A 26,918-nucleotide genomic window follows, 5' to 3' on the forward strand; every position below is an offset into this window, starting at 1 on the left:
ACAGGCGATCATCTGGAAGCAGTAGACACAGAATACTGTACTTCCCACAGATTTTTTACTTTCCAATGAAAAAAAAGCAGAACCGTAGTAGAAATGTCTCCAGGCTGAAACGCTGCTGCTTCATAAATGAGAATTTTAGCATCGAAGCCCAGACACGCGATGAGCTGCAGACGCCCCGTGAAGCAGCTGGGACAGGGAGCCACCCGGCTCTGCGGCGGCCCCGGGGCCACGGGAGGCAGCCAGGCAGCGGCGCGGCTCAGGTGAGCGGGAGACTCCCTGGGACTCCCGGGAACAGGAGACACAGGACAAACACCAAAAATACTTAAGAGGTAAAAAAGACTAGCTCTGGTTTTATAATAGATCTAATTTACCTTTCCAACTTGATTATCTTTGCTAGCAGGTTATCATGTATTTCATTACTACATAAAATTAGCAATTATCTTAACCTCATCATTATTTTGTGTCCTGAAGAGACTGACCTTTCTCAAGAGTTGTATTTGTGGATTCAGTCTTATTTTACATGGTTAAAAATAACCTCTGCTATTAACTGTGGAGGTGTTCCTCTTCAGTCTCCTCTATTCTTGATATTAAATGGGAAGACATATATGAATTCTCTTCCTGAAGAACAATGTATATGTTCCTTATGAATTTTAAAGAGTTGTCATCTTTCAGTGGTCCTTATCTTTCCAAAGTGATATCTTCTGGTAGTGTAGTGTAAAAAAAAAAAAAAAAATCTGTTTCACAGTGAAGCTTTTGCTTCTTTTTATTTTACAGGGTATTAGTACATTAAGTATTATAACGGTGACAGATCATGGTCTAGGTTTCAATAGTATCAGGACATAGAACTTTGGAGAAGGGGATAGTCTACGCAGTGATTACTACCAGCCTTTTATACTTTGGATTTAATAATTTAAAAAACATGATGTAATAATAGGTATAGGAATACTTTAAATATGATGTAATCCCAAATTCTCAGATTTACTGATTTTTAAATGAAAGTGCCAACATTCAAATACTAATTTTGGAGTAGTAATCAACAAAAAGAACTGCGGGCAGCCTAAAGCCATAGAGTCCTAAATCATTCTTTCTCATAGTATTGCTCTTCTGAGCTTTTTTGCCATTTTCTTTGAAAACCAGAGGCAACAGATGGGAGAAATAGACTGTACTTTTTAAAAAAGAAATTTCCTTACTTTTTATGGTCACAACATATCATTTTCAGTTTTCTGTTACGCACCCTTAATGCAAGGATGGTAAAAGCAACAGAACATCAGGTCAAACAACTCTTGCTGCTACTGTAAGCTCACACTCAGGAGACCATCATCAAGTAAGCAGCTTAAGTCACTGGAAAGCACATGAACGCTGCAGATGGGCCCCTGACTTCTCTGAAGGACAAGGAAGACATACGGTGGTTGTGGTGTTTCCAGGGGACTTGAGGTCGAACCTCCCGAGCACTGAGCAACAGGGAGCGTGCTGCCAAGTCAATGTGGGCAGTTCTGTGAGCCTGAGTTTACACGGTTCCAGAATGGTACAAGTCTCATGAGAAAACAATCCAATGAAGCAACAGACACTTGGGAAATACTAATAACCAAATTTTTATGAACTATCACTACAAAGAATTTTGGCAAGAAGGGAGAGAAAGTTTAGTGATCTTTTAGTAAACATTTTTAGCGTAACAGTCTTTGCGACCAGTATTTTAAAAAACCAAGCTAATAAACACCATCACTGTGTTCAACTGGTGTACACTAAAAATAGGATAATAAATGGAAATACATGTTCTTCTAGCATTTCCACAGGAAATGGTTCATATTTCTCATGACATTCTAAATCATTTAGCAGTTACATACGCTACATTAACTAAAACACAGGTATTCTTTATTGCACATTTCAAAGTTGTAAAGAGGCTCTAGCTTATGAGGTTTTATTTAGGGGGGGAAAAGATATTTTTCAATTGTTTGGCTCAAAAATGCACACTGCCAGGGCAGCTTAGTTCTAAAAACAAACCTTTTAAAATAAACTTTTGGATTCTGAAGCCAATGAAATCCTTTAACTCTAACGAATAGGACACAGTCCACTTTCTCAGACTAAATGTCAGAGGTCAGAGTTACGGGCTCTGTTTTAAAGCCTGTGAACAGTCCTGGCTATTGCTCTGAGAGGCAGGTGGGGGCTCGTCTCTAGAGCCAGAAGGCAGTAAGTCTCTTGCAGCAGGTGGAGGTGGATAATCCTGGGGGCCATGGGTGGGAGGTGGTAGTCGAGTACCAGGAATAAAGTACTCTCTTGGGCCAAGAGAGCCTAAAGGTCTAAAAGGTGTGTGTCCCGGTAAAAATTCTCGAGGATCAAGAGGCAGGTCCCGTTTTCCAGGTGGAATGCCTGGTGCATATTCTCTTAAGCCTAGTGGCGGACGTAAAGCAGGACCTGGAAAAATAAAAAGTCCTGTAAATACATATGAACACATGTAAACGTGGAGGACTCTGGGTATGTCAGTCTTTATAATTTCTCACAACTTCAGAGGTCAGATGGTGGCATCCCTGACTTCAGAGATGAGGCAAACTGAGGTAAGTTGTATGCCGATGGCCAGCCAGGAAGCCACACAGGCAGGATTTAAACATGGCTCTAGCTGGCTTGTGTTTTTTCTATGACACAGTTCTGCCATCTTTCTCTCACAAGGGCTTGGTTTAGTACTTGAAAGTGCCCTAGGTCGTAGCAAGACGACAGATTACGAAATAAGGGCTTTATGCAACAAAGACATTTTGATAAAGGGAAATTCCAGTGTTTACTGCTGTGTCGATGATTCGTGCAGTAGCTCCGCATGGACCTAAACTTGCCATCCAAGTCCAGGCGCTTGCCCTATTGGGGAAGGCCTTCTAGCTCCCCCTAATTAAATTCTGCAACATTTATTAGGCATTAAACATAACCTTCTCTAGGGCTAACACTTCTCATTTATTGCCAAGGCAGGAAGTCAAAGTTGAATTGTTCCCTCTTTTATACTCTCTGATCCATTGCTTATACTTTCATCGTGATTACAAGCTTTATGTCTCAAAATCTATGTATCTATGTTCTAGAGGACTTGGTAACCTCTTGAGGTGGGAGAATTAGTTCTAGCCATCTGCAGAAGTAGTATTTCTGGCTTTCTATTAGTATCTCTCGTCTACAAGAGATCTACTGCCCATCTCAGTATAGGGGAATTATGCAGCACCCCGTGTGTCCTAAAAACTTGAGGAAAAGTTGAGATGCACTTGCTTGTCTTGCACTTTCATTACATAGGCCTGTAAAAGCCACTATTAAAATTTCAACAAGGCACAGAGAGAAAAGAGGAATTACACTCTACAAGTCAATTACGACTACTCAATCATCATACCGAACGGTGGAGGAAGTGGCCGAGGCCCAAAAGGCCCACAGAGTTGAGGAGGTGGTCCGTATCGAATGGGCGGTGGCAGAGGGCCTCCTGCGGGGGAGCTCATGAGGGGCACCCCTGGAAAAGGAGGGGGCCCTTTGGCAGCCATAGTCACCTGCAGAGCAGAAGCAATTACAGTTTTGAGAGACTCTGGTATGACACACAAAAGCACCAACACCAGTAAAAGCTGAAACCCAACGAAGCAGATGTCAGGCACCTGTCCAAAGAACAGAAGCAGCGCAACCAAACTTGCCCCCTCCCACCTGGTCCCGCCAGCAGCTTAGGCAGGTTAAAGGGATGGCACCGAAGCGAAAAGGTTCCCCGGAGTTGCGTTACTGCTGGAATGTGCAAGGGGGAGAGAAAGCAAGAGGATGGCTGAAGGACGCTAACAGAGGGGACCTCCCACAAACACCATGATCTGTTCCTAGGGCGACCCCTTCACTCCGCCACGTCCTTCCCACTGGGCATGGACAGAACAAAAGGGCAAAGAAAAATCCACTCTCCACACATGTCGCAAGAGCCACTATTCAGAGTGCCTTCGATTTCCTTTCACGTATTCTCTCTCACCCTCAGATCTTTCAATCTCCAAGCAGGAACATCCTGTTTTACCTAAGGGCACAGAGTATCAGATAATCTGCTGGTAAGAAGCCACACTGCAGCTCAGATCAGGTCTGCCTCCAAGCCTGTCCTTGCGCCCCTGCCCCCGTCTCCAACACAGGAGCCTCTGCTCTCGGAAGTCCACTCCAGAGGGGTCTCAGGTCCAAGCTACCCTTGGATAAAAAGACCTCAAGAGATGCGTGTTCCTACAGTCCTGCGCTGAAACTTGGAAGCATTTTGCAAAAGAAACAATGTTATATATACAGGGAGGCAGGCACAGCTCCAATATTTACCTTCAGGCACCAATAATGCTGTGCTTTATATTACGAGACACTGACCTTTCCCATGGGAAATGGGGTTGGAAATTCGAAATAATCAACACACATACTTTGATTTCAGCACAGAGCAGCGCTGGGAGCCATGCTCAGAGGCCCGGTGCAGCTCTCGGAGAGAATACGCTTATGTGCACGGCCCCGAAAGCTACTGCTGCAACGGGCACAACGGGAATGACTGACTTCACCTCCAGCAAGTGTTCTTCCATTACCAATCTGCAAGTTCCGGTTATTCCAACTAGGGTGTGCCTAGTGTACAACTGGAGGTAATTCTTCAACAGCAACACTTGCAGACATAAACGGGGAGCGATGCTATGTATAATCAATGCACTCTGCCTCAGAACACTCAACGCTGAAGCATGCGCAGTATAAAGTTGCAGGGATGACCTTCCGCACTCTTTAGTCACAACAGATGTTCCCACCAGGTTAACAGCCTGACCCAAACAGGAAAAAGAAGAAAACCCAACCAGTCAGATTTCAGCAACCCAGCAACACTTCCAAGTCAAAGACAACAGTAAGATCAATACTGCCGTGCAATTCAAAGCAAAGCAGGTGAGTGTCATGCTCTTCATATCCTTTCCAGAAATACACCAAGTAACAGCTCAGCTCAGTCCTCAACCTCCAAGTACTTACTACTACTGAGTGCTCAGCCACAGATGTACTGCTGGGAACTGAAGGGCCTTCAGGGTCTTGGGGAACAGTTTGCTTTTTAAAAAAATGAAGACAGTACAGCTATAACAGACACACAAACAGGAGATGGATGACGCAAAGAGAGGGTGTTGCAGCAAAAGTTTAAGGTTTCCTGAAATACCTAATTACAGTTCAGAGCTAAGGCAGATTTTACCTTGCCTTCATCCATCACCTTAGTAGGGGAAGAGCTTCTCGAGCTGCTGTTCATCACGGGAGCTGCACCAGATCCCGGATCTGCTGAAGGCCAGAGAACGGATTTAGACTTATCCTGACTTATATAGTCTTTGAGGAAGAATAAGAGATCCTCTGCCCACTTCTTCCATGATTTTAGACTCTGAACACACTCAGATCCCTTACCAGAGGCAGAGGGTTTCCCAGATGCCTCAGATGACCATCGAGGACGAGGTAGAGGTCCATCCATTGACCCTTGAGAAAGAAAGAACAGAGCCCTGGTATGGATTTTTCAGAAGAAAAAGAAACCAACTGTGGACAGGTCAGGGTTCAACTCTACCTAGAAAGCAACATTAAAAACGGGTCTCCTGGGGGCACCTGGGTGGCTCAGTCGGTTAAGCGACTGCCTTCGGCTCAGGTCATGATCCCAGGGTCCTGGGATCGAGTCCCACATCAGGCTCCCTGCTCTGCGGGGAGCCTGCTTCTCCCTCTCCCACTTCCCCTGCTTGTGTTCCCTCTCTCGCTGTGTCTCTCTCTGTCAAATAAATAAATAAAATCTTAAAAAAAAAAAAAAAAAACGGGTCTCCTGGGCGCCTGGGTGGCTCAGTTGGTTAAGCGACTGCCTTCGGCTCAGGTCATGATCCTGGAGTCCCGGGATCGAGTCCCGCATCGGGCTCCCTGCTCGGCAGGGAGTCTGCTTCTCCCTCTGACCCTCCTCCTCTCATGCTCTCTGTCTCTCATTCTCTTTCTCAAATAAAAAAAAAAAATTTTAAAAAAAAAAAAAAAAAAAAAACGGGTCTCCTATAATACATGAAGGGAAATCCCAACTTAGGCGCAGAGTTAAAGAATTAAAACAAGAGGGGCGCCTGGTTGGCTCGGTCGGTTAAGAGTCAGCCTTCGGCTCAAGTCATGATCCCAGGGTCCTGGGATCGAGCCTCCACATCGGGCTCCCTGCTCGGCGGGAAGCCTGCTTCTCCCTCTCCCACTCCCCTTGCTTGTGTTCCCTCCCTCACTGTATCTCTGTCAAAGAAATAAAATCCTTAAAAAAAAAAAAAAATTAAAACAAGAACTGCTGGATTGAAAGAACAGCAATAAAACCTGCACGTTAATAGCACCAGCTGCTGCTTCGAGTCAGGCCTGGTACAGCGCTGTACAGGCTGACGCTTTCAGTCTGTGTGATCTGACTTCCGTATCTTAGCGAGTATTACAGACGTGTCTTTGATTAGAAACAGACTCACAGCACTGTGTGTTAACGAGAAATGGATGTATGCTGCATTAATTACAGTCCTGAAGCTACTTTTGTAACATCCAAGAGAGGAACTCCATAGAAATGGAAAGATAAAGACTTATACTTCACGGTAAAAAAGTAAAAAGCAAACAGTAACAATTATACATTCTTACTTATAAATACATTTTATGTATTTATTTTGTAATACTTATATATGTTAGATTAGTGTTAATAATAAATGCTTTCTATTCTAATGCAGATCTTGTGGCAGACTACACACCAAGACAAATTAAGACTTTTTCTTCCCTATCTTGGACAGACCCAAATTCTAAAACGCTGCTTGCATTAGAATTCTCAAGACAAACCGTTAAGAGACTCTTAATGACAGGAAACAAACTGAGGGTGGCTGGAGGGGAGGGGGTTGGGGAATGGGGTAAGTGCGTGATGGGCATTAAGGAAGGCACATGATAGAATGAGCACTGGGTGTTATATAAGACTGATAAATCACTGAACTCTACCTCTGAAACCAATAACACATTATATGTTAATTAATTGAATTTAAATTTAAAACAACAACAACAAAAAAGAATTCTCAAATAAAAGGGGAGGGGAACTTCTAGAAACGGTTTACTACAAAGTAAAATGTGAATGCTCACCAAATTCACCTCTAGGCATATCTCTTCGATTAAGCGTAGCGGAGAGAGGCCTCGCAGGCAGGTCAGCCGTTGGAGGAGGGGAGCACTCCCCCCCACTCACAGGAGACGGGCCGAAAGAGCCATTCTGGCTCAGAGGACCTGAAGACGACAGGGAACTGTTACCACTCTGAGGCAACCTTTCTTTTCTTTAGTAAGTTCTGGGATGACTTCTAAGGGCATCAGAATGAAGATACACAGCACCAGAAGATAACACACACACAGTCCACACCACAGCCTTGGGGGCTGCCCTGGAAGTGCGGCCCACCTCGCCACGGAGCGTTCTGGGTGGTGGGCCTTCCTGGCCTCGGCTTCACAATCACAGGCTCTTCTTGCAGCATGGCCATCTTCTGGGTTAATTCCAGTAACCTTGAATACGGAGAAAGAATGGACTTAAATATGAAATACAACCTCTGTGCCTTAGGAGATACCAAGCAGCACTGCCTCTGGAAACGCGAGCGCACTGGGAAGCTGGAATTCCAAACCACATACTTGTGTCTCAAGTTGGCAGCCTCCCTCTTCTCCTCGGCGATAGCTCTTTCCGCAGCCCGAGCTTTGAGCTGTGGGAGACAAACATCCCAATCAGTGGTGGCCGACTACACACGTAATAAAGGAAAGAAAAAAACATCTTACCCAGTTATCATGAGCTTTCTTCTCATGAGTGGCAATCTGAAAAAGACAACGCACAGACGACCCCGTGTGGGAACTCGCCGTCGCAGCCCCCACCAGCCTCTCTGTCAGACACCCAAGAAGCCCACAGCCACAGGGCAGAATTACCTGGTTTTTAAATGAGCGCTCTGTCTTCTGCAATTCATCCTCCATCTCTTCAATTCTGCGCCTAAGAATCACACTTGCTTTTATCAATTAAAGTGCAACTAATGAAGATTTGAAACCGTTTCACCGTGCCCCCCTTCCTGCAACACCCGCACTCACATGGAGAAACATCCTCACATGGTTACAGAAAGAATATAATACGATCAAAACTAAGACTACCTAATCTCATTATTTAATGGCTGGAGAGTCTGAGTTGACACACTGTAATTTTCTTGACTGTTCTTCAACGTTCTCGAGCAATCCTGCTACGACTATCTTCCTCCACAAAGCTTTTTCTTCCTTTAAGGACAGCCACAGAAAATTGCCCAGAGCTGTGAATACCGGGTCTATCAAGTGGCACAACCGCTGGAATGGTTCCGGAATCATCACTAGAGCAAGCGGGCTTCCTGCAAGAATTCCTCCAACTCACAGAAGCGCCTGGCACGGCCGGCACGAACCGCGTTCCCTGACGGCCCTGCCACTACGGGATACGGCAGTGGTTGTTACTGCGACACCGTTCCCTTTGTTAACTTAAAATGCACTTTTTTTTCTCATAGGAATTAACTATTCACATCCTCTGACCATTTACTTATGTTCTGTGCTGTTTTGTTCTACACAATGTCACACAGTTTTTAAATACGCCAACAGCAGTCCCCCGGCACGGACCCCGCTCTCGAAGCTAACTCACTTGTACGTTTTCACCTCCTCCGCAGCCAGAAGCGCCTTCTCGTCTGCAGCCGACAGTCGCTGCTCTCGCTCCTGCCGCTCATACTCTTCCTGACTCAGTTTCCTAAGACAAAATCGGTTGTCAGTCGGACGTGTTTCTGTCTTCCAGCAGTCTGTCCGAATGCCTCAAACAATCACCTCCCCTCCCCTCTAAAACAGACTATACAAAGTCAGGAAAGAATTCAAACCTGCCATTCCAGGATAAAAATCAATCTCTGGCCTGTCGGCAAATGACCTGCATTTTCTGACTTGTAATTTTTTACTCGTAAATAGTTTAGCAAATGTCAAACACACTCTATGCCCACAGGCAAGTTCCTTGTGCTTAACACGTTGAAAGGTTACTTGACTGTGGAAGGCCATGGTTGATCAACCTCACACAATTAAGCTTCTTAGGCCAAAGCAAGGAATAATTACACTTCCCTTATTCCTACCACAGAAAAATCTGTAATTACTTCCCCTGTTTTTACCATGGAAGGACCGCCTCTCAATCCCAGATGGGTACCGCGATAAGATAGCCAGAGAAAGAAAGAAAGCCTTTTAAAACGTGTCTTCTAGCTTCTAACCCATGCAATTAACCACAGAACATTCCCACACTTCAGATATGGAACTCCTACTACCTATTTCAATGGAATGATGATTCGAGAAAGAGAAAAACCTCAGAATTAGCAGTATCTAGTGAATAAAACAGAAAAGAATCCCAACTGTTCTAAAATCAGGGTCTTACCTACTGTTAACTGGTTTTAACCCAATTAACCTTCAAGCTCAAGATGCCCATCTACTATAAAATAGACTGTCGGGCTCCCTGCTCAGCAAGGAGTCTGCTTCTCCCTCTGCTGCTCCCCCGGCTTGTGCTCTCTTTCTCTCTTTTTCTATCAAAGAAATAAAATCTTAAAAAAAAAAAAAAAATATATATATATATATATAATAGATTACAATGGTAGCAACATTTAAAGGTTTAAAAATGCTATTTTGTGGGTGCCGGGGTGGCTCAGTTGGTTAAGCGACTGCCTTCGGCTCAGGTCATGATCCTGGAGTCCCTGAATCAAGTCCCGCATCGGGCTCCCTGCTCGGCGGGGAGTCTGCTCCCTCTGGCCCTCCTCCCTCTCATGTGCTCTCTCTCATTCTCTCTCTCTCAAATAAATAAATAAAATCTTTAAATAAATAATAAATAAATAAATAATAAATAAAAATGCTATTTTGTTACCCTTGCACATCTTTGCCTAGAAGTCTAATTCAGAAGATACTTAACTTGAAATTTTGATTTCTATGAATCAGAAGCAAAATGAGAACTATATGGTTAAAAAGTTTAATAACAGGAAAGAGAAAAAGGTTTATGTATTCTTTTATAACTGCCCATTCACTACTCAGCAAAGTATTTTATTAATGGCTATACTATACTGGTTACCTCCTAAGATGCTATGATAAAACTATGGGCAAAGTACTATCCCTGCACTAACAGAGCTCACAGTTTAATATGTAAAAGATGCACATAACAACAGAAAAATCCCTGACTCTGGCTTAGGAAGGGCGGTAAGAAAATGGGAGTCTTGAAGGAAAGATCAATCAATCTTTTTTCCAGTAATGGATGAGTTGGTCTGAGAATACTGAGAACAATTAGAACATCGGACAAAAATATAAAGAATATGCTTGGGGGCACCTGGGTGGCTCAGTCATTAAGCGTCTGCCTTCGGCTCAGGTCATGGTCCCAGGGTCCTGGGATCGAGCCCCGCATCGGGCTCCTTGCTCTGCGGGAAGCCTGCTTCTCCCTCTCCCACTCCCCCTGCTTGTGTTCCCTCTCTCGCTGTCTCTATCTCTGTCAAATGAATAAATAAAATCTTTAAAAAAAAAAATGTGCTTGAAGGCATCAGAGAGCTAATATATTAGCTGACAAGTTAATATATGAGGCCAAGCTCCAGAAGAAAAAGGAATCTCAGAATTACAAGAAAGCCTGGCATCTGAAGCCACCTTTCCCCCAGGTTCATTCCACGCACTGAAGACAATGGAGACATAAGGAGACTGAACAGAGCTTTCAACAGATCTGGGTTCAAAGAAAAATGGAGTTCAAGGTCACCAATGAGGGGGGACCCTCCAGTAAAAATCCGAGGCTTTGGGTTTGGACTAGAAAGAGCTGTGCAAACAGGCAACACAGTGTCCTTTGAAGGGACAAGGCCATTTTTAAATGACCTGAATTGCCGACTGGATTAAAGTAATGACCTCATGCTAGAAATAAACTCAGATCTTTTCTGTAGGAAAATAACGTCATCCTAGACCTCTAGTTTCCTCTACGATTATTATAGACAATTTTTGCCACTCAGTCAAAACTGACAGGCACTCCACAAGACATTGTGATCAAAATCTAAAAAACAAGTGGGACAGACCCATAGCTAAATCATTACACAGACTTTAAAATAATTATGCTTATATTTCAAAGAAGTGGAAGTCAAAATTATAAATTTTAGCAGAACCTATAAAATTGAAACATAGAGTAACTGAAATTAAGAACTCAAAAAATAGGGGCTCCTGGGTGGCTCAGTCAGTTAAGCGTCTGACTCTTGATTTAGGCTCAGGTCATGATCTTAGGGTCGTGGGACTGAGCCCCGCGTCAGGCTCCTCACTCCGAGAGGACTCTGCCTGAGATTTTCTACACCCCCTACCCCCTGTGCACGTGCACACTGTTGTGTGCTCTCTCTCTCTCTCAAATAAATAAATAAATACCCTCACTGAATGGTTTTAGCAGCTGATTTGACAAAGTGGAGTAGGATCTTAGACATGGGGAGACCAGTCAGAAATAACGCCATCCAGAATGTAGCAACTCAGGTAAGAATGTAGGAGACACAGGGGAAATACAAAAAAAATTTAAATAGAACCTTACAAGAAAAGAAAATAAAGCAGAATCAATATACAAAGAAAGGCCCCCAAAATCAAAAGGTGCCAATGACCCCAAGCAGAAATGCAACGAGATGGGGAGAGGGCAGAGAAACAAAAAAGGCAAACACACCCCCCCCACACCTGAACACCTCCCAATAACACTGCTGAAGAACCAGAAAGAATGACTGAAGGCTGCAAGCGCAGCAGTGAGATACTGAGGGAAAAGATGACGGATGCTGGACTCCTCAAAGAACTATAAAACCAGAAAGTAACTGGTGATTTTCAAAGTCATGAAATTAAGTAACTGCGAGCATATTACAGCCAGCAGAACGATCCTTAGAAAGACGTTTTCATGCAAAGATAAACTGATCATATCTGTGACTAAAGGATGTCCTTTGAGAATGAAAGGGACCCCCAATGAAAGACTACAGGTGTGGAAGAGAACGAAAAGCTACAGGAACTATGTGTGTGTAAGCAGAATGAACACTGGCCGGAAAGCGCTGTAGTCTGACAGCGAAATGTCTCTGGAGTTTAGGTGTAGAGAGAATTCAGATGTCATTCAAATAGCATCTAAGTCAGGCAGGAGCTAAAGCCCAGAAAGAGGTACATCTATTCACGTATGTCACACTGTAACAAGTTCGGGACACATGCTGTGGTCTTTAGGGTAATTACAGGAAGAGAGAAAGAGCAACTTTTAATTACCAAGCTTAAAGAGCAGAAAAGCAGAATTATTAAAAACACTCAATCCAAAAGAAAGAAGGAAGAAACATAGGAACACAGAACAGACCATCAAACAGAAAGCAAATAGTAACAAGTAGGTTTATTTTATTTTACTTTTTAAATTTTTTTATTTTTAAGTAATCTGTACACCCAACGTGGGGCCCAAACTCACAACCCTGAGATCAAGAGTCACATGCTTTACCAAGTGAGCCAGCTTGGTGCCCCAGTCACAGGTAGATTTAAACCTATACATATATATATAGAGAGAGAGAGAGAGAAAGGGGAGTTACATTATAGAAAAAATGTGCATTCACCCAGTCTCTATAGCTACATACCTATTTATGCTACAACATGCTCCAGAAAAGATTTTAAGGAAATAAACCTTTCAATGGGCAGAGACTGCCAGGAGGAAAAACTGTAAAAGGACATTTTACTGCAGAGAAAGCAGCATACATAGTAACAATGAGGCTCAGAGTGGTTGAGGAACTGTGTTCAGTGTGGCTCAGGTCAGAAAGCATCAGAAGCTGCTGCAGGAAATGCACCTTGGAGAAGCAGCTCCGGACACCTGAGGGGAAGTGTCCTGCATGCCTTTGCAAGAGTCTGGAATTGATCCAGAAGAGAATGGAGCACTCCTGATAGATTTTAAGCACATGAGGCCATGCAGAGACTTGCATTTTAAGGAAGTCCACTTGAGGCTGAGAGAGAATGAATGAGAGCCCAGAAGGTATGAGAAACGGCAGGTGGTGAGAGGACCAGTCACGAACTGGCAGGAAAGAGGATGTGGGCTGAACCAACCCAGGCTGTGGGCATGGAGAGCAGGGTACAAACCAGACATGCTAGACAAACAGAGTAAAACAGTGCCACGATGACCAGCATGAAGAAAAACAACTGTCAGTCAGAATATTAAGATAACTGCTGGTGGCAAAAAAGTGCTCTTAAGAAAAAAAAAAAAAAGTAATGAAATTAGAAATATTTCTCTAAAACAGGCCAGGTAGTTAGAGCGGGCCTGAGCAAAATCTGGAAAATCTGAACTGACTGCATGGTGAGCAAAGAATCCGAGAAAGCATTAGGGGTACGCTTTCGATGTTTCGTGGCATCAGGCAATAGCAGCCTGAGCATTTAAAAAAGAACTTTGCTCGGCAAGATAAGCCTCCTCAGGGGCCGCCGTATCTACCAGAGTAAAGCACGGAAGCAAACCCGAATAGCCACTGCCATGGACAACCTACTTTTAGAGAATTCAGGTATTTTTGTGGAGAAAAAAACTTAAAATGAACTACAAAAGTGTTTCTTTCAAAACACACACCTAACTTCAGATTTGAGATGGAGGTTTCAGGAGATTAATACCTAAATATGCACACTGAACAGGTATGTCTATATTTAAAACTCCAAACATCCTCGCCACAATTACAGTATGTAACATTTAGCCTGAGCATTTGACTAAAGTCCAAAACTTAGGATACCTTCAAATAACTAAATACTCCTTTTGGAGTATTTATTCTACTAAACATCACGTCCTACAAATCACTCAGGATTCTGAAAGGCTGTATTAAGTAGTAGTAGAACAGACACAGGACAGATCACACGTACTTAAAATGCCACAAAGAAAGAAAGTAAAGGACGTGGTGGAGCCACGAAAGGGACTGGGTCTTCACCAAGTGCGCCACAGAGGAACCTCCCGCACCAGTAAACCACTCCCTGCCAAGCAAACTGCAGGCAACAATCTCTGCCAACCGACTCCAGTGGAAAGGAAAACGCAAATTACGTGAAACGAGAAAGGAAGAAAGACAAATTTCTACTCACTACAGATAGAAAAAACCTACAAATAATCTTTAAAAAAGACAACATTCTGTCCAGTAGTCCATACATTCACTTACAGGACAAGACGGCTAACGACCAGGCACGAACATCTTACTTTTGCAGAGCCATCTCCTTCTGCTGATAGAGCTCATTCAGAATCTCCACTTTCTGCCTCAGGGTTTGGCATTCGTCCTCCAGGACGGCTTTGGCCGACTGCAGTGAATGGCGGTCATCTTCTAATTTCTTTATTTGGTCTGGAAGGAATAAAATGGTTGAGCTGGGTATGTGAACTGGGCTGGCAAACTGGCAGAGAGGGCGGCACTGGAAGGGGTGAGAGACTCAGCACTTTCTTCTCAGGAAGCAGCCTACCTTCCAGGTTACATTTAGTAGACATCGAGGCTCTAAGCTTAAATTGTAGAAGTTTTAGATCCTCTTCAACTACTGATATTGCAGTTTGTGTCTAAAAATTCCAAGAGAGAGAACTATCCTTACAAGGGAGGCACAGTGAGAATTCACAGGCACTCACAGTACTCCACAAAAAAGCTCATACCCGGGAAATGTCCATCATCTGCTTAATTTGATTTTTCATTTTCTCACTCCGGTCACCTAAAATACAAAAAGCTTTAATTGCCTTTTCCTCCTTTGCTTTTTAACTGTATTTTCTTGATTTCCCCAAAACTAAACAGTTACCATGTTCAAACATTCAAAGGAAAAACTAATCAACCCAGAGAACTAATTAGGCTCCATGACTTTTAAGAGAATTGCAAACTTAGATTCAAAAAGCGAATTCCCAGTTTGTACAAGAAAAGTGTTATCTGTGCCATTCTCAAACAAGAAGGGATGTGTGAACAAAGGCTCTTCTTTCTCGCTCAGATCTATGTCCACCTGGTCACATATCTTATTTAAAAAGACTTCCTCTTCCGTTCTCCCCTTGAATCTGCTACCAGGTGTGGTTGAAAATGCCCACTGTGCAAGCAATATCTGATTTTGAAAAACGGTGTCCAGACACATATCCTTCATCAGTAAACACTGCTACCCTTTAGCTCCACTCTCGCAGCCTTAGTTTATGGCTCCCTGACTTTAGTACTCTTGAAATCGGCTGTGGGCCTTAAAACTGCAGAGCTACAGAGATGATGAGCACTAAACTCAAAGGTCATCCCCACGGCACTGAGAAATAAATTTCTCCTACTGAATGGTGTTCACACTGAGAGGTTTAAGTCACAGCTATGCTGCCCTAGCTCCAGTGTGCACAAACAGTCCTCACTGGGAGTCCCTGTTCACTGCACACCCACTGCTATATCACAGCCCTGCAACCCACCTCGGCCCAATGCACACAGAGGTGTCTCTAAGTCCAGTGATAAGGCATCTACAACTAACACTTAAGAGGAAGTTAGTCAGGGGCACCTGGGTGGCTCAGTCAGTTAAGTGTCCAACTCTTGGTTTCAGTTCAGGTCATGATCTTGGGGTCTTAAGATCAAGCCCTATGTTGGGCTCCTTGCTCAGTGGGGAGTCTGCTTAAGATTCTCTCCCTCTCCCTTTACCCCTCCCCCTGCTCATTCTCTCTCTCTAAAATAAATAAATCTTTAAAAAAAAAAAAAAAGGAGGAAGTTAGTTAGCCAAAAAGGAGCACTGTGTACTTAAAGACAGGAACAAAAAAAAAGAGGTCCAACCTCCCTGAAACCAAACTTACCTCCCACTTCTCCATTTGCTAATTCATCTAACTCACTTCCTCCTTTATTCTGACCCTCAGATTCAGATTCACAATCTAACCGATTCAACTGGGTAATGCAATTAGTCAAAGCCTAGAAGAGAAGTAAAGGGGCATGAGAAAAAGCTTCTCAAATAGATTTCATGACAATTAAGCATGTATTCAAGAGAATGAACTTACATTAATATTATCATCTTTGTGAGTAAGAGCTACTTGCAAATTTTTCTGAGATTTCTCAAATGCTTTGATTTGCTCACTGAGCTCAGCATGTGATTTACTCCAATCTTTGATTTCTTGCTGCAACTGAAAAGGTAAAACACATGAATTTCCAAAGGCTAGGGCTCTTTGCACTGGACACATCAGGACCATGTGAATGAAAGAGGGCCATGCTACTTTCTGGCCTGTCACTATGGACTGAGGCCTTGGTGAAGGGAAAGGGGAGAGTGGCTCCTACCCTCAGAACTGCATTAAGAACATGAGAGCCGTCAAGAAGTCAATCCAGTTATTGAATCCTTCAGAAAATTGCAGCCCACTCAAATAATTCACTTCCATAGGAATGGAAGAGCACATCTCACTGTCTCCCATGTCCACACTCCAGATCATGTAACCTTCCTTTGGTTAGTGAAGCAGTAATTGCTCAAAAAAGGCTTATAAATACCTAATTCTTTGGTTAAGAAGCAAATCCATCATCCCACTGAGGCTATTCAAGTTAGTAATTGGTTGGTATTTGACAAGACAAAGACTAAAAACACTCTGATAGCTATAAGACATTGCAGAGAACAGAAAATCCAGAACAGATGGAGAATATATACATGCACTCAATTTTGGGAGCTTAAACTTTGCATATCTAAGAATAGAATACCGCATACATATTTCATTTCCCTAAAAACAGATCTGAGAAAAGATACTCAAGAGGTAATGATACTCAGTCCTCTAGTTCACATCATCTAGGACATCAACTTTTACCTGTTCTTTCTTCTTCTTAAGCCTAGCATTTTCTTCTTGAACCCGATGGCATTCAGACTTCACCTTCTCTTCACTAAGTTTAGCTTCATTAAGGGCAATTTGAACCTAATGCAAAATGCTCCTATTAGTGAATTAATTCCAAAGGAGGGGTGTTACTTTCCCAATCAGACGTCATACAGTTTTCATTTATTGCATATTCTAGCACGTTATCAAATGTCTGCTCCTCTACAAAACTAAGACACCCTATTAACATCTTGTAGAAATTACAGGCAGCTTTACCTCTGAAAATTCTGAGGCATTCACTGAAATAACATCCTTTAACTTCTCTATAGATTTCTTGTTTTCCAGTATCTGCCATGTGGAAGAAGAACATAAAAAATGTATTAGGATTTTAGTAGAAACAGTAGGATATGTGCTAAAAAGATGAAATGCTATCCCAGAGCCATCTGCTACATATCAGGTAAAAGCAGGTGATTCAGTTTTAGCTGAGGAGAAAAGTCAAGAATGTAGAGAGATGAAGAAAGAAGAAAACAGGGGCGCCTGGGTGGCTCAGTCAGTTAAGCGTCTGCCTTCAGCTCAGGTCATGATCCCGAGGTCCTGGGATCGAATCCCGCATCGGGCTCCCTGCTCAACCGGGAGCCTGCTTCTCCCTCTGCTCTGCCTGAGCGCTCTCTCTCACAAATAAAAAAAATTAAAAAAAAAAAAAAAAAAGAAATAAGAAAATAACTGGAGCTCTATTATGTGTCATGCACAACCTTCCTGGCTATGAGATAATGTGGTAGATGACCAGACAAAAAGGTGAAAAAAAGCAGGAAAAAAAAAGAAAAAAGAAAAAATTTTTCAAGTAGTCCAGCTGAAACCAACGGTTTTTCCTACTGGTAGAGAAAAAAAAAAATCCCCAAGGTCACTTTAAAAATTCTCTTGCCTGAACTAAAAATGGTTCAACTTGAGGACAAATAAACAAATCTCACTTACAGAAGAATTCCAAATAATCTGTGAAAGTACTGCCTCCTCAAGGAGGTGGAGCATACTCTTCACTCTTTTAACCACAGGTTGGGCATAGGTACTTCCTTCCAAAGTGAACAGTACACCAAGAGTGGGAATGGGTAAATATGGAGTGAAGAAACCTGGCAAATACCTGGTCAGCCAGGTCACAAGCTCAACTGAGTGTGCAATATATGGGAACCCTCTGCAACTTTCCTGTAGTTCTAAAACAGTTCTAAAAGGCTTGTTTTTAAAAGGAATCATGCAAAACAAAACAAAGTACTAGAACTGTTGAATGGGGCTATGGTTTCTTAGTTGCTCTGTATGTTTCAGAAGGCAGAGCCAAGCAATATGGAAATTATCCAGGGCTGAGGACAAAAATACTTCCTAGGACCATGAAAAGAACAGCGTGTGGTATTAGCATTTAAGATTCCATGAAGACAGACGGATGTAGGTTCAACTTCCCTGTGCCCCAATCTTCCTTTGGTTACAGCATGGGAAAATGCAGAGTTCAATCCATCCTACCTACAGAACAGTCTGAAAGCTAAATTACAGTTAATGCTTTGCAGCAAAACTGTTACCAAGTCCTGATTCTTGATATTCTGTTCTTTCTCAGATTCCAACATAACACGCAGATTTTTAGCTGTATCATCCAGAATGTCATTAGTTTCTTCAAGTTTCTTGATTTTATCCTATTAAAAAAAAAAATCAAAATTAGTAAATACATTTTCTTTTGTTTTTAGAATGTAATCTCAAAAAGAGAAGGGATTTTTACCTTAAATTTAATTGCTTCATCAGACAGAATCATATTTTGTTTCTTGGTTTCTTGAACATGTTTCTTTGACTCCTTAATCTATATAAAATAAAGCATGCAGAATTCAGAAATATAAATCACAGGGCTATCAAAACTTATCTCTGGGGCGCCTGGGTGGCTCAGTTGGTTAAGCGACTGCCTTCAGCTCAGGTCATGATCCTGGAGTCCCTGGATCAAGTCCCGCATCGGGATCCCTGCTCAGCGAGGAGCCTGCTTCTCCCTCTAACCCTCCCCCCGTCATGTACTCTCTCTCTCTCTCTCTCTCATTCTCACTCTCTCAAATATATAAATAAAATCTTAAAAAAAAAAAAGACATTACTTCAAAAAAACTTAAAAAAAAAAAAAAAAACTTATCTCTGAGTAGGTAACCCCTTAGAGAAGAAAGCTGTACTTTACACATGATGATTACTTCAGATTTGGATGGTTTGTAGGAAATAATGAAATTTTAAAATACTGTAATAACTGAATAACACAGGAGGAAATAATTCAAGCTGGAATCATGAGGGGAAAATACTGAAATAATGAAAGAATAATTATACCTTCTGTTCATAACTTGACAATTTTTGTACAAGTTCTGCATTTTCTTTCATGATATTCTTCACCTTCTCAGAAATTTGCTGTTCAGTGACTAAAGGGGAGGGGAAATCCATAAGATTATTATGATGACTAAATAAAACTAAATTACCCAATGTATTAGCAGTATGTTACCTAGCACTATGAGGGAAAAGAACTTTTTAACACTAATGCTTTTAAAAAAGCAACCTGCAGTTAATGGCAAATAAGGGTGTAAAAATACTACTAAAATAAGAAAAATATAATAAGGACCCTTCTTTCAGTGAGATTCCAATTTAAATTTATTTCAAAAATAGGAAATATAATATTTTAGCTTGATAGCCTTCCCTGCATGGAGTACCTTTCTTCTTAGAAAATGTGATCATTTCAAATATATGTCACTTGCAAAAAGGAAAAGACAAAAGATACAAGCACATTGATTTACATCTCTATTCCTCAAATTACCTACTTAAATATATACTGTATCGATTAAACCATTAGCACAAGAACACTGTTCACATGCAATAAATTTGCATGAAATCAACAAAGCCAATCTGCCCCAAATCAAACTAATCATCTTCTTCCTACTCCCACAATTTGTTCCACCTCATATCCTATCTCGGTTGGTAGTATCACCATCTACTCTGTCATCCAAGCTAGTAACCTAGGATTAGTCAAATGTTCAGGAATGAGTAAGTCAATCAGACATCAGAAGTCACTGTATCTAGTTTCTAGCTTACATAAACTCGTATCTAACACCAATACTGAGGGAAGAGTATAAACAACAGAATAAGCCTAAATATTTACCTTGATATACTCTATTCTTTACCTAGAAGAAAAATAAAATTAAATTTGATGTCAAAACATTTTATTAACAGAAATACTATAGTACTATATAATATTATAGAAATATTGAATACAATAGTCAAATCATAACAAAATGAAAATTTAGTAACAGTTTGGTTCACTGTAATAATCCATAGGATTAAAAAATAAGAAAAGGCTGGGGCGCCTGGGTGGCTCAGATGGTTAAGCGTCTGCCTTCAGCTCAGGTCATGATCCCAGGGTCCTGGGATCGAGCCCCACATCGGGCTCCTGGCTCAGTGGGGAGCCTGCTTCTCCCTCTACCTCTGCCTCTCCCCCTGCTCATGCTCTCTAATGAATAAATAAAATCTTTAAAAAAAAATAAGAAAAGGTTAAAAAGCATTTCAAATGTGGGGCACCTGGGTGGCTCAGTCAGTTAAGCATCTGCCTTCAGCTCAAGTCATGATCCCAGGGTTCTGAGATCGAGTACCACATTGGGCTCCTTGCTCAGAGGGGAGTATGCTTCTCCCTCTACCCCTACCCCCTGCTCATGATCTCTGTCTCATGCTCTCCCTCTCTCTCAAATAAATAAAATCTTTAAAAAAAATAATTAATAATGGAAATGGGTATTTTCATATTAAATATACTAATGCTTCTTTTACCCCAAATCATTTATTTGACAACTCCAAATAAGCCAGAATGAGGTCTAGAAACAATGATCATTCAAAGAAACTCTCAGGAAACAAAATTAAAGGCATAATCTTTGTACTAAGATATGTCTCTCTCCCTGACCAGAAAACATCTTTGAAATCCTATTACAAGTTGGCAACCACCTGAATTTAGAGATCTAATAATTATCTGATTTTCCCAAACCCCTAAAAAAAGTGGTCATCAACCTGAAAGGGAAAGAAGACCGCTAGAGGAAAATGCACAAGCAAGAAGAAAAATGACAACTAACCTCTAAATCCTCTCTAAAGACAGCACTGAATTATAGGGTTACAAAATCTAAGCAGGGGGCACCTGAGTGGCTCAGTCGGTTGAGTTCTGCCTTTGGCTCAGGTCATGATCTCAGGGTCCTGGGATCGAGCCCCAAGTCGGGCTCCCTGCTCAGCAGAGAGCCTGCTTCTCTCTCTGCCCTCCTCCCCAGTTTGTGCGCGCTCTCTCTCACAAATAAATAAAATCTCAAAAAAAAATCTAAGCAGTACTCCATTTTTTTAAAAAATTGTGTCACCGAATGTCTTTGTAACCCAGAGTTTATTTCCACTTTTCAAAGCTATAAATGGTAATGAGATACTCAGCTCAGTCCATAAATCATCCACGATCTCTCATTATTACAGTATCTAATACCAGGTATAATAATGTTGCTATAGGAAAATGCATTCAGAGTTCCAACTGGAAAGAAATGACTGTCTTTCCCATGTAATAGCCTTGCTAATGAAACAGTAAAGCTTCTTCTCCTCTCCTCTCACCCAAATCAATAGGCAGGAGGAGGGAGGAAGAAGCAAGAAGCAGGCAAATGAGAGCAGGGACCAAAGGTTCCAAAGTCAAATGCTGAGGCTGAGAAGCAGCAGTTAGGACATAAAGCCTGCATCACCCTGTGAAAATGTAAACAGATGTTAGGATTTTTAAGAGGGGAGAAACAAGAGTGGGAAATAAAACACGTTTTCACCTTTTCCCATTCCACTCATCCTTTCTATGCGCCCTTTCTCCTTTCATCTGAGGAAAAATCCCATGAGGTTAGAGGACTGTTCCCGGGAATCCAAGCAAATGACCCTTCTTTTTAAGTGATTTTATCATCACTTGTGCAAGGAGAGAAAGCTTATGAACAATGATATGTCTGATAAAATTAAGAAATACTCTTAGAAAGACATGCATCCAATGCTTTGGCTACTTTAACTGTTAAGCTTCAACTGAACCTGAAAGCTTTTAATCTGCAAAGCTCATTCACACAGAATGATTTCTTTCTTGTTACGTTAGATAACTATGAAACAAAATGACATATAATACAGCCACAAGAATGAGTATGTATGAGCATGCATATATAGATAAGCACGAAAGACAAGTTCTGCACGGAAAGAGACTCTTAAGGAATAAAAATTTCATAGTGTGTCTTTGGATACTACATAATCTGTATTTCCAAATAAAAAGATATTTTATGAGCCCAATAGCACGTGATCAAATTAGAAAACCTGTGAAACAGATACATGTAGAAAAATACTACAAAATTACCTATCATCCTAGATAAATTTGCATGAAATTTACTATTTTGTTGTCTTGTAGCATTTTTTCTATGCATGTGTGTATTTCTATATATTTACATATATAATACACAGTTTATATTTTACAGTCCTGATTTCTGTTTTTTTCCACTTACTATTAAACTGTGAGAATTTTCTGGGCCCCAGTATCTTTGAAATAACAAATTTAGAGTGACCTAGTATCCCATTATATGGATGTACAATAATTTAACAATTCCCCTACTATGGATCATTTAATTTTCACTCTAACAAATAGTGTTTCATTGAACACCCTTATACAAGATTTTTATGCATGACTGGTTATTTCTTTAGGATAGATTAATTAGACATGGTTTTATACTATAATAAAAGGATATGAAAATGTTAAGTCTTCTGATACATATTATTTAACTGCTTTTCAAGATGGCTGTAAGAGTTCCCAGTTCTACTAGGAACATATACATGTGCCCAAGTAGGTACATATACATTTAATCTTTAGATTTTGATTTAAGATTTATAAATCGAAATTTTCCATTAAGATTATACATGTTGTCTTGTTCACTTAAGTCTTTACCAACAAAGATTACACTGAATTATTTCACAAGGTTAGCCGAGATTATAAGCATTTGTGTTCATGTTAGTAACTGAAAAAGAAACAAAAGCGCTAGTGATTATAAAATATCTGTTGTCTTGATGAGTCAAAGTTTAATTTACTCACAACAAGGACAGTTCTCCAGAAGAAGACGGCAAATGAACCAATTCCCAAGAAGGCAGTGATAAGTACAGGCTTCCACGGCAAGCCATAAAAATCAGGCCCAGGTTGAACATCATCAGGCAATGTAGCAACTAACTGAAACAGAAATATTGGAAATAACAAGCCATGAAGAATTTAGAACAGAACAGTCACAAAGAATCATCCACAGAAATTCTAAACCAACCTCCATAACTACTCCCCTTCAGGGTTCTAAACCAACCTCCATAACTACTCCCCTTCCACTGCTTCAATAAAGATGGGATACTGGCAGCCTCATATTTCTTGTTTGGCTTGAAGTGCTTTTGAATATTATGAATCTAAACGTCTTTAAGCTGAACACATATTTCCAGTTTGCAATAGGACTTAGAACATCATGTTGTCTAGGACATGTCTAGAATCTCTTTGGATCAGACTTTCCTCTTAGTTGATTTCTATAACTTAAAAAGCCACATAAAACACAAAATTGAACACTCTAGAGAGATAATCAACTTGTATGGCTACAAATAAAACCAAAATGATGTTGGCGAATAGCCCAAATAATGTGCTTTTCCTCTAAGATTTTAAATCTTTATTCTACCCTTATGTAAAAATAAATGCTGAGTAAGCTCAGACGGCTCCTGATAACTGGTCCAGACTGCTCTGAATTTAACTGTCTTCTACATAACGCAGTGCCTTTATTTTACATGCTTCCTCGAATACAGTTGCATTGAACACCTGCTTGCTTCTACACTTTCACTGCCCTCTAAAAGCACACAAATAACTATCATACTGGCCCCACCCCACAACAGTGCCGGGGGTCACTGGAAAAGGACCCGAAGAGATCGTGACTGTCTACCAGAAAACAACATAGCGCCTGGTACAATCTAAGACATCAATAACAAATGAACAAGTGACGAAACCTTCTTAAAATCACTCCCCCTGGCCTCCCTAAACAGCACTGCAACGTCTTGCCTGCCTCGGGCCTGACCCACTCCAGTTCTCCCTCGACCCGTCGGCGCGCCAACTCCGCTCACAACTCGTCTACCCGCCTGCCAGAGCTGGGGTCCCTCCCTGGGAATGGGGACCGTCACCTCCAGTAACTTGGCTATAAGGGCTGCGTAGAGGACCGACAGGGGTCCCAGAAGTTCCGAGTCCCCGGGGGAAGCGGTGACAGAAGGCACAGTGGCAGGAACTGAGTCCATTGTGTGGGGACAGCTGAGCGGAGGCGACGTTCCCCCGCGCAACAGCACTGGAGCCCACTCTTCCACCGTTTCCTCCTTCGGAAAGGGGCCGGCTGAGGAGGCGGACCCTGGGAGTGAACTTCGCCTTCCGCCGCCGCCGGTACTTTTCGCCCTACGCCTCCTGGAAAAGACGTCATCAGACAATGCCCCTCGGAGGACGTAAACGTGCCTACGGAAACCGGGCCCGCAGTGGGCGGGGCCATGGTGAACCAAAGCAACGATGGAGCGAGGCGACCTGCGCAGAAGAAACTAAGGGACGCGCACTGACGGAAGCTTCACCTGCTGCAGAAGCTGGGGGAGACCGCGCCACGGAAAGGGCCCCGGGGAGAGAAACGCCCCGCTCACGCCCCTCAGGGCCGGCCTTGTGTCACTGCGTGCAGGCACCGGTCCCACTGCCCAGACGGGAGAGCAGCCTCTCCCGCCCCCGAGTAAAGACACCCCCCCCACCCCAGTCTCCAGGGCGAGGCCTTCCTTCCCTGGTATCTCCAGTGCCCCGCTCAGCTTTTTCTCTTCCTAGTCCACATGTTCACACTGTCTCACATTCCTGCTGATGCCCTGGAATGAGGCTGCCTCTAAGGAGCCATGTCAGTACCCCACCATACCCCAAGGGTCCTGTATTTTATAGTTACGTGACTTGTGGAAAAGGACGAGGATTATGCATAGGCACGTTCTAAAAGTTGAAAAAACCGGGGACATTTAACCCGGAGGAAAAATGTCTCTAAATCTTTAAAGGTATGTCTTCCAGTTTAATATAAAAGCAATTCGGAACAATCAAGCAAGAACAATCAGGACTCAAAGAGAAGAGCAATGGAGGGGGGCTGAGAGGGGAGGTGAAAGCAGGCTGTGCAATTAAAACAGTAAAAAACTGACCCACGAATACAGATAGATTATGGAACAGAACAGAAAATCCAAAAAGAGACCCAACTGCATTGAAAATTTGGGATACAATAAAAGTCAGGTGGGGAAAAAGACACTTTTTAATAAGTGATGTTAGTATAATTAAGCCATATGGAAAATGTTAAAATTGGATTTTTTTCATAAGGATAAATTCCAAATGATCAGAAACCTGAACGTAAAAATATGAAAACAAACAAGTACTAGGAGAGACACGGGAGAATTTCTCGATGTATTATGAGTGAGCAAAACCTTCCTAATTATGCCTCAAAATCCAAGAGAAAAGATTTGCAAACAACTACTTAAAAATAAAAAACTTGTCTAGCCCCTGCTCGCAAAAAAATGCAAAATGTCGGGGCGCCTGGGTGGCTCAGTCGTTAAGCGTCTGCTTCCGGCTCAGGTCATGATCCCAGTGTCCTGGGATCGAGCCCCGCATCGGACTCCCTGCTCCGCAGAAGCCTGTTTCTCCCTCTCCCACTCCCCTTGCTTGTGTTCCCTCTCTCGCTGTGTCTCTCTCTGTCAAATAAATAAATAAAATCTTAAAAAAAAAAAATGCAAAATGTCAAAAAAGTTTGACAATGACAACCAGAGAAAAAAATATATGTAACATTAGGGACAAAGGGTTAATATTCCTAAACTATAAAGAACTGTACAAGTAAACAGAGAAGAAAACAGCCTATAGAAAAAAAGAGCTGAAATAAAAGAATCAACAGTTCTCAGGAAAAGAAACAGAAATAGCTCACAAACATATGTAAACATGCTCTGCCTCGCTCATAATAAAAGAGATACAAATTAAACCTACACGGAGATACCATTTCTCACTTACACTGGCAAGATCTAAACCTCTGACAACATACTCAATTGGTGAGAGAATGTAGGGGAAACAAGTACTCTCACACATTGCTCATTGTTATACAAAAGGACACAACCTCTATGAATGGGAATTTAGCAACATCTCCCCAAATTACTTGTGTATTTACTTTTTGATGCAACAATCCCACCTCCAAAGATCTCAAAGATACTGTGGACACAACAAATGTTGAAAAGATATATGAACAAAACTATGTTATTCCAGCATTATTTATAACAAAAGACTGAAACAACCAAAATGTCCATCAATAGAAGAGTTGCTCAATACACTAAAGTATACTGTGAAAATGGAAAAAAAATAAATAAATTTTATATACTGCTGGGGTATGGTTTCCACAATGTTTTTTTTTTTTAAAGGAGGGGTGGAGAAAAGTGCAGAATACTACTTTTACATAAGAAGGTAATGAGAGACAAATATGTATTTTTTATGGCTCTGACGTAAAACTCACATGCAATAAACTACACATATTCAAAGTACACAATCTGTAAGTTTTGACATACGAATACATATGTGAGAACTTCATTACATTCAAACTGAACATATCCTTCACCTCCACAAGTCTCCTCATCCAAGTCTCATCCCACCTCCTGCCACTTGCTGACTGGGCCTCCCCAAGCAGAATTTCTATCATAATAGTTTGCATTTCCTACAGTTTTATGTATGGAATATATAATCACCATGTATTCTACTTCTCTGGCTTATCTCACTCAGCATAGAGATTCATATGTTGCTGCATACATCAAAGGTTATTACTCCTTTTTATTGCTGAGTAGCATTTCATTATATGGATCTAGCACAATTTGCTTATGTATTCAGCTGTTGATGGGCATTTGAGTTTTTTTTCCAGTTTTTGGCTTTTAAGAATAGAGGCGCTGTGAATATTGATATACAAGTAGATGGATGTAAATGTAGAATTTTTCTCAAGGGTATATGCTTAGCAAAGGGATGGTTGGAGCATTTGACATACACCTTTCTAAGAAACTAACAACCGGTTTTCCAAGGTGATGTACCATCGTACATCCCCACCAGCAGTGTATTATTTCCAGCTTCTCCACTACTTGGTATTTTAATTTAAATTATTCTTTTTTA

General features: G+C 41.7%; 1 protein-coding gene across 8 annotated transcripts in view; it reads right to left on the reverse strand.

The window, feature by feature from the left end:
* Nucleotides 1-649: 649 nt before the first annotated feature.
* MIA3 (MIA SH3 domain ER export factor 3) overlaps nt 650-26,918 on the reverse strand; it is a 48,986-nt gene continuing 22,717 nt past the window's right edge. Inside the window, exons 1-24 of one of the 8 annotated variants that reach the window (XM_021698391.1) lie at nt 23,915-24,188; nt 22,809-22,940; nt 19,857-19,878; nt 19,037-19,125; nt 18,459-18,536; nt 18,265-18,375; nt 16,979-17,050; nt 16,700-16,804; nt 15,914-16,036; nt 15,716-15,827; nt 14,576-14,631; nt 14,395-14,485; nt 14,141-14,279; nt 8,603-8,704; nt 7,879-7,939; nt 7,735-7,770; nt 7,594-7,661; nt 7,370-7,470; nt 7,066-7,203; nt 5,368-5,436; nt 5,165-5,244; nt 4,954-5,025; nt 3,356-3,506; nt 650-2,412 (exon numbers count right to left, since the gene is read on the reverse strand). In XM_021698391.1, coding sequence (XP_021554066.1) covers nt 2,102-2,412; nt 3,356-3,506; nt 4,954-5,025; nt 5,165-5,244; nt 5,368-5,436; nt 7,066-7,203; nt 7,370-7,470; nt 7,594-7,661; nt 7,735-7,770; nt 7,879-7,939; nt 8,603-8,704; nt 14,141-14,279; nt 14,395-14,485; nt 14,576-14,631; nt 15,716-15,827; nt 15,914-16,036; nt 16,700-16,804; nt 16,979-17,050; nt 18,265-18,375; nt 18,459-18,536; nt 19,037-19,125; nt 19,857-19,878; nt 22,809-22,940; nt 23,915-24,025 — 2,430 coding nt within the window. In that variant the 5' untranslated portion in view covers nt 24,026-24,188 and the 3' untranslated portion in view covers nt 650-2,101. Of the gene's footprint in view, nt 2,413-3,355; nt 3,507-4,953; nt 5,026-5,164; nt 5,248-5,367; nt 5,437-7,065; nt 7,204-7,369; nt 7,471-7,593; nt 7,662-7,734; nt 7,771-7,878; nt 7,940-8,602; nt 8,705-14,140; nt 14,280-14,394; nt 14,486-14,575; nt 14,632-15,715; nt 15,828-15,913; nt 16,037-16,699; nt 16,805-16,978; nt 17,051-18,264; nt 18,376-18,458; nt 18,537-19,036; nt 19,126-19,856; nt 19,879-22,808; nt 22,941-23,914; nt 24,189-26,918 lie in introns of those variants that run through there. The other 7 variants (XM_021698390.1, XM_044915892.1, XM_044915891.1 and 4 more) reach the window with 7 other exon arrangements.

Source organism: Neomonachus schauinslandi, chromosome 6 (genome assembly GCF_002201575.2).
Source record: "Neomonachus schauinslandi chromosome 6, ASM220157v2, whole genome shotgun sequence".
Taxonomy (NCBI): Eukaryota; Metazoa; Chordata; class Mammalia; order Carnivora; family Phocidae; genus Neomonachus; species Neomonachus schauinslandi.